Source organism: Microtus oregoni, unplaced genomic scaffold (genome assembly GCF_018167655.1).
Source record: "Microtus oregoni isolate MIOR12 unplaced genomic scaffold, Mior012 000011F_ref0000422, whole genome shotgun sequence".
NCBI lineage: Eukaryota > Metazoa > Chordata > Mammalia > Rodentia > Cricetidae > Microtus > Microtus oregoni.
This window is the reverse complement of record NW_024543070.1, coordinates 50,645,834-50,662,839: the sequence shown is the minus strand read 5'-3', so window position 1 is coordinate 50,662,839 and position 17,006 is coordinate 50,645,834. Positions and strand designations below refer to the sequence as shown.

At 41.2% G+C, this 17,006-nt stretch overlaps 1 protein-coding gene and 1 non-coding gene across 3 annotated transcripts in view; one reads left to right on the top strand and one right to left on the bottom strand.

Moving 5' to 3' along the window:
• The window catches only part of Ddx46 (DEAD-box helicase 46), a 44,757-nt gene extending 28,227 nt beyond the window's left edge, over positions 1–16,530 (top strand). Inside the window, exons 16-23 of one of the 2 annotated variants that reach the window (XM_041659892.1) lie at positions 25–218; positions 5,625–5,762; positions 6,340–6,489; positions 8,654–8,827; positions 10,105–10,323; positions 11,134–11,278; positions 11,835–11,908; positions 13,869–16,530. In XM_041659892.1, coding sequence (XP_041515826.1) covers positions 25–218; positions 5,625–5,762; positions 6,340–6,489; positions 8,654–8,827; positions 10,105–10,323; positions 11,134–11,278; positions 11,835–11,908; positions 13,869–13,916 — 1,142 coding nt within the window. In that variant the 3' untranslated portion in view covers positions 13,917–16,530. Of the gene's footprint in view, positions 1–24; positions 219–5,624; positions 5,763–6,339; positions 6,490–8,653; positions 8,831–10,104; positions 10,324–11,133; positions 11,279–11,834; positions 11,909–13,868 lie in introns of both variants that reach the window. The other variant, XM_041659891.1, reaches the window with a different exon arrangement.
• Positions 11,541–11,646, bottom strand: LOC121453730. The gene has a single exon (XR_005975051.1). It is a non-coding gene; the product is annotated as a U6 spliceosomal RNA (small nuclear RNA).
• Positions 16,531–17,006: the final 476 nt, after the last annotated feature.

Sequence of the window (17,006 nt, the reverse complement as noted above, 5' to 3'; positions counted from 1 at the left end):
TTTGTCTCTTTAATTTACTTACAGGTATTGATCAGTACGACAGGGACAGCATCATAAATGACTTTAAGAATGGAACCTGCAAACTTCTCGTAGCCACGTCAGTTGCTGCTCGAGGTCTAGATGTGAAACATTTGATTCTGGTAGTAAATTACAGCTGTCCCAACCATTATGAAGATTATGTGCACAGAGCTGGACGGACTGGAAGGGCAGGCAACAAAGTAAGTCTTTACAGTCATGTCTTTACTACAGCACAGGTGTTTGGTTTCAGGAATAGATAGCAGAGTAACATTATGATGTTATTTTGAAAGTCTTTAAATAGCTGAACATTGACTGGATGTTGTTAATCACATATGTATTTATGTCTTCATATTGTTAAAATGACCAGTTTTGGGGCTGCAGAGATTGTGCTTCATTTGAGAACACTGGCTCCTTTTTGTGGAGTCCTGTGCATAGGCAGAGTTTTCCTGACCCAACCACCTGCTCCTAACTAACTGGCAGCTGCTTCCCAAATAACTGACTCGGAGACTCAATATAAATTATAAATGCTTGACCAATAGCCAGGCTTGTTACTAACTAGATCTTACAACGTAACCCATTTCTATTAATCAGTGTGCTGCCCCGAGGCTCATGGTTTACCTCTGTCCCATTTTGTGTGACCAACCTGTTCATCATCTTACTGGCAACTCCTTTGACTCCTTCCTTCTTCATCCAATCATTCTCAGTTTGGCTTTCCCACCTAACGATCCTGTTCAGCTATTGGCCAGACAGCTTGTTTATTAAACTAATCATAGCGATATATATTCACACAGTGTACAGAGGATTATTCCACAGCACTTGTGTTCTGTTTACAGTACTCACTGTTCACAACCATCTGTAGCTCTAGTTCTAGGGAATCTTGATGCCCTCTTTTAGCCATGATAGGCAGCAGGTGTGTATGTGGTGCACAGACATAAAAGCAAATACCCATGCATATTTAAAACAAAATTAAGCCAGACAGCGATGACACGAGTCTTTAATCCCAGTACTTGTGGGCAGAGGCAGGCAAATCTGTGTGAGTATGAGGCTGGCCTGATCTACAGAGTAAGTTCCAGGACAGCCAGGGCTACACAGAGAAACCCTGTCTTGAAAAACCAAAACCAGAACAAAGCAGAATTAAGATTATCAGGTACCTTTGTGGTTTCTAGTAGGTAGTGGTAACAGTTTATATTTCGCTCTTGCCTAACATGTTCTCCACATAGAGACACGTAAATTCAGGATGTTTCATTGCTTTTTAGTGCTTGTTTTCTTTACTTGATGTTCTATAGTCTAAAGCAGTGGTTCTCAGCATTCTTAGTACTGCTCCCTTTAATACAGTTCCTCATGCTGTCATGACCCCCAACCATATATTATTCTGTGGCTACTTTATAACTATAATTTTGCTACTGTTATGAACCATAATGTAAATATCTTATATGTAACTCCCAAAGGGGCCTAAGACCTCTTGCTACTGTTTTATTTGGGGGATGATGCCTTTGTCAAGTCTGTCCGCAAACTGTAGGTGTGCCACTACACACAACAAAAGTTCTTTCTTTTTGTTTTTTTTATTTTGCAATGCTGGGGATATAGCAAGTGTCTCATCACTGAGCTGTATGCCCAGTCAGTCATTCCTTCTAAAGAAAATAATTATTTAATTAATTTTTATGTGTATAGATGTTTTTCCTGCATATATGCCTATGCATACATTGCCTATGGAGACCAGTGTTGGATCCCCTGGAACTGGAGTTAAGACAATTGTGAGCTGCCACGTTGGTGCTGGAAATCAAACCAGGTCTTCTGGAAGAGCACACAGTGCTCTTAATCACCATGTCATTTCTCAGTATTCCCTGCCCCTAATGATTCTTTAGGAAGGCATGAGGGTATTTCATTGTTAGAAATATTAATAATGATATATTTGATTTTTCAACCTTAGATGTTGCATCATGATGTAACAATAGTACTAACAATAGCTTACTTTTCTGCTAAACTTCTGAGTTCTTTACATATAGGGTTTCATCCTCAGTATCCCAATGAAATAGGCATGGTTCATTTTATAGTTGAGAAAATTCGAAGCACATAAAATCTGTGTCTTAGGTTCTGTAGGAATAGCACCTCCTTAACTGAGGTATTCTGAGGAATCTGGAAGCATGTCCTATAGAGGTTAAGGAGTGGGACTGGAGAGATGGCTCAGTGGTTAAAATTACCTGCTTAATGTTAAAGCCCAGATTTTGTTTCCAGCACCCACATGGTACTCCCAGCTGTCAGGGGAACCTGGGTCCTGTGTCTTCCATGGGTTCCTGCACACATGTGGCACACAGGCATACCTCAAAAACATACACATAAAATGTGTATGATTAGGAGTAGTGAGTATGTTTTAGGGGCCACATATACTCTCTCATCATACCCTCTTATTTGCACATGCGTGTTTATAACCGTATAAAATGGGATTGTCAGCTCATGGGAGGCAAAGCTGCAGAGCCTGGACAGCAGGTGACTTCTCCTGAAATTAGGTTAGAATGTATGTGAAGATGATAACCTGATGGTTTGTCCTCTTTCCTGCCCCTGTCTTCCTCTTACCTGGACTGAAGAGTAGCTGGGGCATCTGAGTGCTCACTTTCCAGATTCCCAGGAAGATGATACAACTGATTTCATTTTTGCAAAATAGTTTCAGAAATACATAATTATGTAAAGAATGTGTTTGTGTACATAATCAAATACAAACACGCACTTTGTATTCTGAAAACATGAACAGAGCTTGAAGATACATAACACCAGCACTTAGGGAGCAGAGACGGCACTCAGCTACACTGAGCTACAGAACTAGACTCTGACTCAGAAGATAAACCAAAAATGGCAGGTTTTATATATATATAAAATCCCAAAAGTAAGATGCTAAAGCTGAGCATAGGGGTTCATGCACATAAACCAAGCACTTGGAAAGCCGAGGCAGGAGGCTTGCCATTAGTTGAAGGCCTGTATTGGATAGTGTGAGACTGTCTTAAAAAACAACAAATAAACAAATTAAAAGAGGCTAGAGTGATGACTCAGCGGTTAAGAGCACTGACTGCTCTCATGGAAGACCCATGGTTGCTCACAATTGCCTCTTAACTCCAGTTCCAAGGGCTCCAATGTCCTCTTCTGAGCAAGTGCACATTTGTGGTGCACAGACATGCATGCACTTTCTGTGGAGGTCAGAAGAAGCTTGGCCTATAGTTTAGGCTTGTTCCTACCTGTTTTTTATAACTTAAATTAATCCATTTCTGTTAATCTATATCCTGCCATGTGGCGTTAGCTCTCTTCCATCTGTCCCTCTTGTTTCCTCTCTCGTCTCTTGGTGTCTTCCTCAGGTACAAATAGCTTAGGTTCCTTCTCCTCCTTCCTCTCTCAGCCCAGAAGTCCTACCTATACCTCCTACCTACCTGTTGGCCGTTTCAGCTTTTTATTAGACCAATCACAGCGATACACCTTCACACAGTGTACAGATATCCCACGACATGTCTGTGTGGTACCATGTGTGAGCTTGGTGCACGCAGAAGTGAGAAAAGGCTTTGGATGCTCTAGGCCTGGATTCACAGGTGGATGTGAGCCACCGTGTGGGTGCTTAGAGTCAAACCTGGGTCCTCCGCCAGAGCAGCCAGCTCTCTTAGCTGTCAGCTCTCTATCCCAGAATTCTTTCTTAAATTATGATGGTTTAATATGTGTTCTTATTTTCATTCTCTCCCAGTGTTATTCCTACCATGTGGGTCTTCTTCTTTCCGTAGCCTCCCTTCTGCTCTCATATCAAGTATACCCCGTTCCTTTCTTTCTGATTTTATAACCTACATGTACCCTAGATGTATGTATATATATTGAAAAATTAAAATGTAGGGTCCATATGTGGTATTTGATCTTTGAAGTCTGTCTTATTTCACTTAACCTAATGATTTCTTATACCATTTTCTACAAATGTTTTGATGTAATTTTTCTTTTTTTTTTAAGATTTATTTATTTATTATATATACAACATTCCTTCCATGTATGCTTGCATGCCAGAAGAGGGCACCAGATCTCATTATATATGGCTGTAAGCCACCATGTGGTTGCTGGGAATTGAACTCAGGACCTCTGAAAGAGCAGTCAGTGCTCTTAACCTCTGAGCCATCTCTTCAGCCCCGATGTAATTTTTCTTTATACCTGTGTAAAGTTCTGCTGTGTGTCTGTGCCACATTTTCATTATCTGTTCACCTGCTGATGCATCTGTGCTGGTTCTATTGCTTAGCAGTTGTGAATAGTGTAATATTTTCTGTCATTTGTTGTCTCCCCCCACTCCCCCAAGATAGGATTTTTTTTTTTGGTTTTTTTTTTTTTTTCTGTAGCTTTGGAGCCTTTCCTGGAACTCACTCTATAGATTAGGCTGGCCTCGAACTCACAGAGATCCACCTCCTCTGCCTCCCAACTGCTGGGATTAAAGGTATGCGCTACCACTGCCTGGTGTCATTTGTTTTCTTAATGTTAGCCATTTTGACTGGGATGAAATGGAGTATCAATGTAGTTTTAACTTGTCTTTCCCTGCTAACAATGTTGAGCTGGGAGATGACTCTTGTCATTGTGGACCTGAACTCAATTACCAGAACCCAAATAAAAAACTGGTGTGTGCAAGCCTAGGAGTGGACTATCTCTATGTGACAGTGTGGGAAGAGAGCAGTGAGACAGAGGCTGAAAGTCAATCTCCTCCAGCAGAGTCTGGAATCGAGAGAATGCATTTCATCCATGGAATGGCAGAGAGAATGACCTGAACTGGGAACTGCAGCCAGCTGCCTCTGCTTCCCCAGTATCCGCTGGTTGTTTACAAAGCTCAGTTTATGGTGTTAAAAAAATGTGTATTGAACTAAAGATAGAATTATGATATCTAAATAATTGTTCTTCTTAGTATTGCTTTGGCTGCTTGCCATCCTCTGTTTCCATGTGAATTTTAGTATTGTTTTTCCTAGGTCAATAATAAGTGTCATTGGAATTGTCTGGGAATTATATTGAGTCTGTTTATCATGTCTCAGTAATATAGCAATTTCACTTTATTAATCCTTCCTGACAGGTCTTTCCTTCTTGTATTGTCGTCTTCAATTTCTTCTTTTTGGAGACAGGGTCTCATACCTTAGGTGTGCCTAGAATTGATTGTGTAGCTGCCTCTACCTGTGTGGTGGGATGGAACCCAGGGTTTGTGCACACTGGGCAAGCACCATACGAACAGAACGCTTCTTCAGAGTTTTAATGTATTCAATGTAGAAATCTTTGCCTTTTTGGCTAGGCTTATTTCTAGACTTTTTTTTTTTTTTTCCGAGACAGGGTTTCTCTGTAGCTTTGGAGCTTGTCCTGGAACTCCCTTTGTAGACCAGGCTGGCCTCGAGCTCACAGAGATCCGCCTGCCTCTGCCTCCTGAGTGCTGGGATTAAAGGCGTTCGCCACCACCGCCCGGCTTTTTTTTTTTTTTTTTTTTTTTTTTTTGGGATCTGTGGATGAGGTATTCCTCATCTTCTTGTCAGTAGGTTTGTTACTTGTTTACAACTAAGGTGCTGGGTTTTTGTGTTGATTTTAAATCATCTTATTTAATTCTATTTCCTCATTTTCATTAGGGCTATGCTTACACTTTCATCACAGAAGATCAAGCTCGCTATGCTGGTGATATAATTAAAGCTCTTGAATTGTCAGGGACAGCAGTGCCTCCTGACCTGGAAAAGCTCTGGAGTGACTTCAAAGATCAACAGAAAGCAGTGAGTCTTAAACTTCCTTATATGAGTCATTGACGTGACTGGTAATTGTGTTCACTTATAGCTTAGCTTTTTTTTTTTTTTTTTTTTGCTGTTTTTGCTCCCCCCCCCCCCCGCCCGTATTTCTATGTAGCTCTGACTGTCCTAGTACTTGGTATATAGTACCAAGTACTCGGCCTCAAACTCTCAGATGTATATGAGCCTCACGAGTGCTCATATTAAGGGTGCACATTCAGCCACTTGCATTTTTATTTATTTATTTTTTTTAAATTTTTTTATTTTTTTGGTTTTTTTTTTTTCGAGACAGGGTTTCTCTGTGGTTTTGGAGCCTGTCCTGGAACTAGCTCTTGTAGACCAGGCTGGTCTCGAACTCACAGAGTTCCGCCTGCCTCTGCCTCCCGAGTGCTGGGATTAAAGGCATGCGCCACCACCGCCCGGCTCACTTACATTTTTAGAAGGGAAAATAACGAAACTAGAATCTTCTCTTTTGCTTATTTTTTGTTAAGTTGCTATATTCTACTTTGAAAATATTTAATAGTTTTTACTCTAAAAATTATCTTTGTTAACTTTTCTTTAAAAGGAAGGAAAAATAATTAAAAAGAGTAGTGGTTTCTCTGGCAAGGGATTCAAGTTTGATGAAACAGAACAGGCGTTAGCCAATGAGAGGAAGAAGTTACAGAAAGCTGCTCTTGGCCTGCAAGATTCAGATGATGAGGACGCTGCAGTTGATGTAAGTATCAAGGTCCCTGCGTGTGTGCCGTGGAGAAGTTTGTGAACGTTGAGAAGTAGTCAAGGGAGCCTCTTGAAGTTTCCAGCATGCTTGTTCGTAGGAGGACATTTTTTACACATCATAGTAAATTATTCCAAGCTAGACGTGGTAATCTGTGACTTTACCAGCTGCTCAGAGGACTGTGGCAGGAGCAGTGACCCCAGAGTACAAGGTCAGCCTGGGCAGCACAGCAGACTTTTTCATATAACCACAGATGACCTCTGTTGAGACATCGTCTTGTAAGTAGGTTTAGCCTGACCAGGCTGTTGAGAACACTGAAACCAGTGAGAGTATTGGTTCAGGACTGGACACAGACAGGGCAGGTTTCCTGGGTCAAAGTGTCCTTTTTTGTTTTGTCCTTTTTTCAATTCTATTCTAAAAGTTAATTTTGTGTGTGTGTGTGTTTATGGCATGTGTGTTGGGGCCTGAGGACAGCATAGGTGACCCCGTTCTCTCTTCCCTTGTAGATTCTGGAGCATCACTCAGGTCAGCAGGCCTACATGGCAAGTGCCTTGACCCCTGAGCCTTCTCACCAGCTGTTTTTGAGACAGGATTTTGATGTGTGTCACCAAGCCGTGCTCAAAGACATTTAAAACAAGACAAGGGAGCTGGTGAGATGGCTCAGATAAGGCCCTTGCCATATAAGCCTGGGTACTTGAGTTCTATCCCCAGAACCCATGTAAAGATGGGAGGAGGGAGCTGACTCTATGTGTTGTCCATTGAGGCACACACACAGTTAATAGCAGGTGATTTTCCTTTTTCTTTTTGATTTTCCAGACAGGGTTTCTCTGTAGCTTTTGGTTCCTGTCCTGGAACTAGCTCTTGTAGACCAGGCTGACCTCGAACTCACAGAGATCCGTCTGCCTCTGCCTGGGATTAAAGGCGTGCGCCACCACCGCCCAGCTGATTTTCCTTTTTTTAATGGCAGTATAGATAACTACGCTAGGGTTCCTGGCTTGGAGAATTGAAAGCTTCATTGTTTCTCTTGCGTCATAGGGAAGCCTTCCTTTCCTTCCTTGTCCCTTTTCTTTCTTGTTTGTTTGACAGGTTGTTGTTATGCAGCCTGCTCTGGCCTCCGACTGTTGATCCTTCTATCCCAGTCTCTATAGAGTGCTGGGATTAGAAGTATATGCCTCTCTGCTGACCCATTTTTCTTCATTTAAAAGAAGGACTCAGTTATTAGAGTGCTTTCTGGCAATTGGGAGCCTGGTATGATCTCCAGCAGTGCAAGAACTGAGTGTGGAGCTGCAAACCTGCAGTCCTAGCCCTTGGAAGAGGGAGAGGAGAAGGTTCAGGAGTTCACGGTCAGGATAAAGATAGGACTCCGTAGTTGAGAGCACTTGTTGCTCTCCTGGAAGACCCAGGTTCAGTTCCTCCAGTGCCTGCATGGTGGCTCACCACCCTCTCTAACTGCAGTTCAGGGGAACCAAAGTCCCCTTCTGGCCTCCTCAGACACCAAGCATATACATGGTACATATATATGCAAGCAGGCAAAACACACATCAAATAAAATGAATAAATTAAAAAAAAAGCATTGAGGGTGATCCTCAGCTATTCAGTGGGTTTATCTGACTGAGCTACATGACAGCCTGTCTCAAAAGAAAAAGAAAAATCCTCGTTTCAGGAGTTAGGGGTGGGAGTCCTGCTTAGGAGTGCACTGCATCATTCCTTCTGAGACTCGCGGGCTTTGAGTGACAGCCCTTCCACCTTCTATCATCATAGAACAATTTGGGCTCAGTGCCTGAGCCCTGGAACAGTTCAGTGCATCATTTCTGCTGCTCTGACTTGAGAACCTGTGTTTCTTCACTGACAAGATGAGGATGGATTTCTTTTTCTTTTCTTTTTTTGCCTATCAGAAGTCTGATTACTGCAGTCTTATAGTATGGCAGATTTCTTTGTTTTTGATTTTGTCTTTTTTTTTTTAATTTTTCTATCACAGACAATAAATTTTTGAAAGAAAAGATAGTGAAGAGTTGGTTTGTTTTTTCTGTTGATTCATGTATTTGAATTTATGTAAATTTAACTAATTCTAACCTTTTGTGGAAACATTTCTTTTTGTGTAGGTGCAACTAAATTAATATTTCTAACCCAGTATTTACTAATTCTTCGTTTTCTCTTGTTTTAGATTGATGAACAGATTGAGAGCATGTTTAATTCAAAGAAGAGAGTAAAAGACATGGCTGCACCTGGCACATCTAGTGTGCCTGCCCCCACCGCAGGCAACGCTGAGAAGCTAGAGATTGCCAAGAGGCTGGCTCTTAGAATCAACGCTCAGAAGAACCTAGGCATCGAGTCTCAGGTATTAAGTAATTTGTTCCGAGTCTTAGTCATTCTTCCTGTTGCTGTGACAGGAGAATCTTTAGAGTGATGGTTCAAAGTGGAAAGTGTCTTTCGTTTTTAAAGAAGCAGGGTTTTTTTGTAGCTTAGGCTGGCCTCGAGCCCTCTGTGTAGCCAAGGGAACCCTCTCCTGGTCCTTCTATCTCTGCTTCCCATGTGCCAGGATGACCAGTGTGCCCCACATGCTTCAGACCCCACTTTAGTGTGGGTCCCCTCCAGGAGCATCTCTGTGTGCCTCTTGTAGAACCCCATAAGGCACATGAGTTGTGGACAGCTCATAGAGAGTAGATGCGCATCCTGATCCCGAATGCTCCATAATCGGAAACTGTTTTTCTTTGGTGACCTGATGTTGAGTGTTTTTTTGTTTTTTGTTTTTTTGAGACAGGGTTTCTCTGTGTAACCCTAGCTGTCCAGAAACCCACTATGTAGATCAGGCTGGCCTCCAATTCACAAAGATCCCCTTGTCTCTGCCTACCCTACCGAGTGCTAGGACTAAAGGTGTGTGGCACCATGCCTAGCTGAGGTTGTGTTTTTTAGACACCGGGTCTGTATTCTCAGCCAACCCAGAGCTGACAGTTTCTCCTTTCCTGCTCCTGAGATTATAGGAGTGAGCCATCGTGCTGGGCACTGCTTACTACCAAGTAAAACAGAAGGTTTTGATTTTTTTTGGCTTTGGCTTTGGTTTTTCGAGACAGGGTTTCTCTGTAGCTTTGGAGTGTGTCCTGGCACTTGCTCTGTAGATAAGGTTGGCTTTGAACTCAAAGAGATCCACCTGCCTATGCCTTCCAAGTGCTGGGATTAAAGGTGTGCACCAACACCACCCAACAAACAGAATTTTTATAGCATGCCCAAAGAATGATAAGTTATTGCGTTTTTGGTTGGTTCATTGTGGGTAGGGGAAGGCTCAGTCAGTGATGATGGCCACACAGGCATTGTAACGAAGTAGAAATGGCACTCGTCACAAGGTATGCGATTTTAGAAAAGCCGTGTTATGTTCTGCGTGCTGCGCCTTAGCTAATGCTCCGTATCTACAGTGACTGTCCCTCAGTTTTCTCATCAGCATGAGAGGAAAGTGACAGTATCAGTTATGCACTCACACTGTGTGAGGGATTGCTTTAGAAAGATACTTTCTGTTTATTAAGTGGAATTAGTGGCTTTGGGGAGAATCATTTATGGTGAGGCCCTTGGCCCTCTCTCTTCTGCAGCTGAGGTTTAACTGGAGGTCTTCTTAAACCGCAGGATGTAATGCAGCAAGCCACCAATGCCATTCTCAGAGGGGGCACCATTCTGGCTCCCACAGTGTCGGCAAAAACCATTGCAGAACAGCTTGCTGAAAAGATCAATGCCAAGCTCAATTACGTGCCTTTGGAGAAACAGGAAGAGGAGAGGCAGGAGGGTGGGCAGAGCGAATCTTTCAAGAGATACGAGGAAGAGTTAGAAATTAATGACTTCCCACAGGCAAGTAACAAATATAAAGGTTTTTATATTGTGAAGTAGAAATGCTTCTTTCAGAACCCTTTCCTTAAAACACATGAACTATTGGCTCTGTTGTTCTTAGTTTGTTTCTTTCTTTTCTTTTCTTTTTTTTTTTTTTTTTTTTTTTTGAGGTAGGGCCTGACCTCACAGGTGCTGGGTTGACAAGTGCACACCTCTAGTCCTGTCTCTTATTTTTTCCTGCACTAGAGGAGAACCTAGGACTTTGTACACACAGACAATACTTCAGTGCTGATCTGGACCTCCAGCCCCTGAGACAGGATTGTTTCTAAGTGAACATTAAATGCCTGACTTTTACCAATATAGGGGAGAGTAATAGTGAATCTGTGATCTGTTCTCTTTCTTTTTTTTCCTTCCTTCCTTTTTGTTTTTGTTTTGAGACATGGTTTCTCTGTGTAGTCCTAGCTATCTTGGAACTCTGTAGCCCAGGCTGGCCTCAAACTCACAGAGATCCTCCTGCCTCTGCTTTCCAGTGCTGGGGTTAAAGGCGTGCACCGCCACTGCCTAGTGAATCTATTCTTTTTCAGCCCAGAATTTTAGATTAATTGTGTGATATTATGTATTGGGAGTTGGAGGAGCACAGGGATTAGGATGGGCGTGTCAGTCAGAGGACAGCTTGCAGGAGTTGGTTTTCTCCTTCCACCAGGCAGGTTCAGGGCTTGAACTCAGGTCGTTAGCCTGGGTAGCGGAACTCATATCCACTGAGCATCTATCTCACCTGCCCTCAACTCAGACTTCTGTGTTGTGATTTGAGTCTCCAAACCTTCTTTTTAGACGGCGAGGTGGAAAGTCACCTCTAAGGAAGCCCTGCAGAGAATCAGTGAGTACTCGGAAGCCGCCATCACCATCAGAGGCACCTACTTCCCTCCTGGCAAAGAGCCCAAGGAAGGAGAACGGAAAATTTACTTGGCGATTGAAAGTACGTACCGTTGCTTTTGTGTGACACCTGAGTTAGATCAGGGTTGGTGTAGGTGTAACACGAGTCAGTATGAAGTTGATAGTAGGAGAGAACTGAAAATAGGGACACCTCTAAGAAATCCGTGACCATGTGTCACTTGAGGTCTTAGAAGTTCGGAATATGGTTGTATACATTTAAAGCTGACAGACCTATTGTGGGGATTACGTTTGAAAATTGCTTTAAAGAAGGTACAAATTTTAAGGACATACTCATTTTCTTTTCTTTAAATACTGAGCACTTCATGATTTTGTGTGTCATCCTTGTTCAGGGGCCGTGTTTCTCTTCTCTGCATCTTCATAGTTTAGTGCATGTGCTGTCCAAGTGAGCACAGGCTTGACACACTTCTGTTAGGTCAAATACTTTGGTCAGCATTTAAGTTAGAAAGTAACCCAGCTGTTACCAGTTCACTATCTTGGCAAGTAGTACACTTCCTAACATTACCTGAAGCATGGTCTCCTGGACCTCCTTTCAGTGGAGAACAGTAGAATGAACCATACATTTTCTACTCAATCATCAGGTGCCAACGAGCTGGCTGTGCAGAAAGCAAAGGCAGAAATCACCAGGCTCATAAAAGAAGAACTGATCCGACTGGTAAGTGAAACCCTCGGGCCTTATTTGTTTCAGTGACTGTTTATCGAACTTTAATACACACAGGCATAGAAATCATAAACACCTGTCTTGCCAGCTGAACACCTATAATCCCGGTGTTTGGGACATGGAAGCAGTTGAGTTTCACAGCCAGCCTGGTGGGATTTGAGACCCTGTCCCAACACAGAAGTCTTTTTTTTAAAAAGATTTAGTTATTATGTATACAGTATTCTATCTGCATGCATGCCTGCATGCCTGCATGCCAGAAGAAGACACCAGATCTCATTATAGATGGTTGTATGTGAGCCACCATATGGTTCCTGGGAATTGAAATCAGGACCTCTGGGAAATCAGCCAGGGCTCTTAACCTCTGAGCCATCTCTCCAGCCTCGCATAAATATATCTTGATGAAATTTTGGAGTAGGCACTTGAGTGTAGTCACTATCTAAATGAAGAAATGCAGATCATTGCTCCATCTAGAATAGAAGCCTGGCCTCTGGCTTCCATTAGTTTTATGTGTTTTTACCTCTGCATAGTGGGGCTACATGCTGTCTACTCTTCATGCCTCAGCATTATACTGAGGAGGCCAGGCTATTGTTGCAGGTAGCAATAATGCATGCCTTTTCATACCTGCATGCTATTTAATTGTTTACATACATTGCAGTTTACTTACATACTGGACTTGAGAGTATTCTGCTTTTGACTTTTATGAATAACATAACTGTGAACCATCTTTGACTTTTTGCTATACATTAATGCATCTTTTTATTGAATATACACTTTGGAATAGAATTTCTATTTTTAAGTACCATATAGTCATTCTATTTAGTAGGTGTTATTACCACATTGTTTTGCAAAAGGATTTACCAGTTTTTACTCATTGGAGCATCTGAAAATGCCAGTTATTCTGTGTCCTGACCAACCCATGGTGTGGCCAGTATTTTAAAGTTTGCAGTGAGTTAAATTTGGAAAAAGAAAAACCTACTAAAGATAACCTTTCTAAGGGAGCCACAGATACATCATTGATCTTAAGTACCAGTTATGGGCTATAAACTCTCCATGCAGCAGCTTCTGCGTTTGGGGGGCTTTTCTGAAATTCCATTTATACAAAGAAATCTTTTGGGGGGATTTTTAAGTTTTTATTTTTTAATTTTTTGGAGGCAGGTTTTCTCTATGTAACTCTGGCTGTCCTGGAACTCACTATATAGACCAGGCTGGCCTCAAACTCACAGAGATTCACCTACTTCTGCCTCCAGAGTGCTGTGATTCAATGCCAGTGCCCAGTTTAAGGCAGGGAATATTTTTTGTTAACAATTTTTTTTTTTATCTTATGTGCATTGGTGTTTTTCCTACATGAATGAATGCCTGTGTGAGGCTGTTAGATCCCCTGGAACTGGAGCTGCAGTCGGTTGTGAGCTATGTGTGGGTGCTGAAATTGAACTTAGATCCTCTGGAAGAGCAGCTAGTGCTCTTAACTGCTGAGCCATCTCTCTAACCCAGGGAAATAGTTTTTTAAAAAGAAGGTATACAAAACAAGAGAAAATACAAACAAGCTTTAAGTCAAGGGCTCAAGCCAAGTATGGTGACTCATACTGGTAATCCCAGTGCTTAGCAGGCTGGCCAAGAGGATTTTGTAAATTCAGGGTTAGTCTGGGCTATTGAATGTGTTGTTTCTTAAAATGTATTAATAATATAGTAGTGTACAAAGGTTTTGAGATTATTTCACCTAACAGTAATAGAAAAAGAACTTCATGCTTTGAGACTACAGAGTTATCAGGGAAAGAATGCGGGGTGAACAAAGAGAACAAATTCTTTACTGAGCTATCCCTCTGCCTCCACTCAGTAACAGCCTTTTTACTTTGGCTATGAGATAATGTAACAAATTGTTAAAAAGAAAATAATCTTAAACATTCACCTTTTTTATGTGTGCTTTTTCTAATCTTCCTTTTATTTTCTCTCATAGCAAAATTCGTACCAACCAACAAATAAAGGACGATACAAAGTATTATAAACCACTCGGAGCCACTTTGTACCTGTGCTGGTCTGTGACATTTACAATGTATTGTAAAGTAAGACCCTGAAAGTTCTGTCTTGCTTATTTTTTAAATACAAGAAACTAGTTGTTTGTTACAGAAGTCGCCTGTCAGTAAGTACTGCCCCACACTGGTCCAAACCCCATTCCAATCAGACCTCTTTTCAGAGTGCGATACTCCTTTATGTCAACCTTTGGTACCAATATTTAAGAGTCTGGAAACAGTGGGGTGTTGTATTGAATGTACTAATAAAGTCTGTCAGTCACTGAGGGCCACTGACCTCTCCTCTGTCACTGAAAATGTGATGTGATCATCTAAGAAAGGTGAAGTCCTTGTCATGTTTGTTGCTGCCTTTTAAGCTTACCTCCTCTGTTTGACTGACTGGAACTCATAAACAGGATCAAAGAATGTTACAGTAGACATTCACAAAATAGGTTCAGAGTTTTTATTTTAATTTTTTCATCAGAAATGAGTAGTAGTTGGTTTGCCTTTGGTTTTGTAAAATTAAACATAAGCAACATGATGAGATTTTTGCATTTCTTTCTTTTATTTTCCCTCCTTTTGAGAGAGTCCCTTTGTAGCACAGGCTGGCCTTGAACTTGTGATCCTCTTGTGTCTACCTCTCTAGTGCTTGAGATTGCCACCCTCAGCTGCATCAATGTTACTATTTCAGGTTCCCTCTCAGCTCTGACTGTGCCTGAGTGCTAATTCGTCCTTGCCTACTTTTAGAGAAAGTGATTGTGGCCTTATTATACTAAAAATATGATTCCTTTCCCTCCAAAGTGTTTCTTTAGACAGCTATACTGTGCTATATATAAATACCTTACTGCTTTTAGTCTAATTTTCCTTCAGACTGATTGAGTAGGTTATGAATTTTTCCCCATTACAACATGACAGGTGGTGAATGCCTGTAATCCTAGAACCCAAGATGGGGGCAGAAAGATGATAAATTTGAGGCCATCCTGGGCTTACATAATGAAACCTTGCAGGAGGCAGAGGCAGGCAAATTTCTGGGAGTTTAGGCTAGCCTGGTTTACAGAGCTAATTCGGACAGCCAAGGCTACACAGAGAAACCCTGTCTTGGAAAACAAAAACATAAAACAACAAAACAACAAAAGAACAAGGCTGGGGATCTAGGTCAGTGGTAGTGCACTTGCTTAAGTGTGCCCCAGGTCTAACACAAGGAAAAAGCAAGTGCTGGTTCTTAGGCAGATGAGGTGACTCGGATGACTCAGTTGGTGAGGTTTGTGCTACCAAATCTGGTCACCTGAGTTCAACCCTATGATCCACATAGCACAAAGTATAAGTTGTTCTTTGTCACGCATTATGTGCGCATATATGAGCACAAGCGCACATATGCACACAAATATAATAAAAGAAAACAAGCAAATTACATGAAATACTGGTATTTGAGTTTCAGGCTACAGTCTCTCTTGGTAAAATTTAGTGCACAAAACCCCCCAAGATTTGTACTTTAGAACTTTTGGGGTCTGATTCTGAGTGGTGTAATTGGATAACCTAAAACTACTTTCAATACTCCTGATATATGAAAACTTCATATTGTCATCAGAAAAAAAGCTTTCTCAGGTATTTAATAAATACTTCTTAAATTAAGAGGTAGAAAGTTTCTTTAAGCATCCTTGACTTAAACCCACACAGGTAATCCCAACCTTTAGGAGGTAGAGGCAGGATGATCCCTGGGTTCAAGGCCAACCTATTTTACATAATGAGTTTCAGGCCAGTCAGTACTATACAGTGAGACCCTGTCTTATAAACAAGAGAACAAACAAATATATATGTATATATTCTTGATTTAGAGGTTTTTAAGTCAGAGTATACTAGAGTTGTTAAATACTTTTAAGGCTAGAGCAGTGCTCTGTAGTGAGGAGCCGCTTGTTCATCCCGGCTGCCCAGAATCTCAGCATACCGAGGGGAATCCCACATCAGCGATCCATTCCTTAAGAGCGCTTGGTGCTCTTGTAGAGGACCCAGGTTCAGTTCCCAGCACCCACATGGCAGCTCATATCTGTCTGTAATTCTAGTGATTAAATCTAAAGAACAGTCAAACATTTTTAATATAGTTAATAGCCGTATTGACAGGTGAGCATTCTGTTTGTTAAGTATAAGTGTCTTTGTCCTGGAAAGGTAAAATATAATTGGGAAATAATTTTTATACCTTCACATATCCAGTTATTTCTCTTGAAGGAAGAAAGTAGAAGAAATACCTATAACAATATCATGAAACTCAACTTCACACCAGAATTCTGGTCATCACACTTGTTCCCGCCTTAGTTTGTTACCTTACGAGTACATGGCAGTCACACTGGTTCAATGGTGCTCCCCGAAACTCGCCGGGTCTCGTTGAGGCCCAAAAGTTATATCATTTCGAATTTTCTGTTTGTGGATCTCGCTGTGAAGAAACACTGATAGTATTTTGTTCGCAAATGAAATATTGCTTAGTACATTTTTTTAGTATCAATACTGACTTGATTTTTAAAGTTTGGATGATGTACAAATTTTGTTTTTAATGCAATATCAATATTTGCTCAAGGTCTCTAAATTCCTTACAGAATAAAGTTAATTCAGTCTGGATTGGTCTCAGATTATTATCTTTTCTTGAATACATTGTTTTGCTTTTTCTATACTCCTTTTTATATTGTACACATGTAAGAGAAGTATTGCTGGTGTATCTTTGTGAGTTTTTTAAGACAGAGTCTCATTGTATAACCCAGGCTCTCCTGGAACTTGCTTTGTAGACCAGGCTGACCTTTGAACTCTCAGAGAGATCTTCCTATCTCTGCCTCCCAAGTGCTGGGGGGCATACATATAGTGTGCATCTTTTTAAAGTTTACAGAATAAATTTTATGTATTTTAATGTGTATTTATTTATTTGTCTGCATGTAGTCTGTGTGTCACATATGTCCCTGGTGCCTGCAGAGGCCAGACTAGGGCATTGATTACCTTGATACATGAAAAATTAATATTGTTACCAGAAAAAAAGCTTTATCAGGAATTAAATAAGTGTTTCTTAAATTACAAGGCAGAAAAGTTCTTTAAGCATTCTAGAC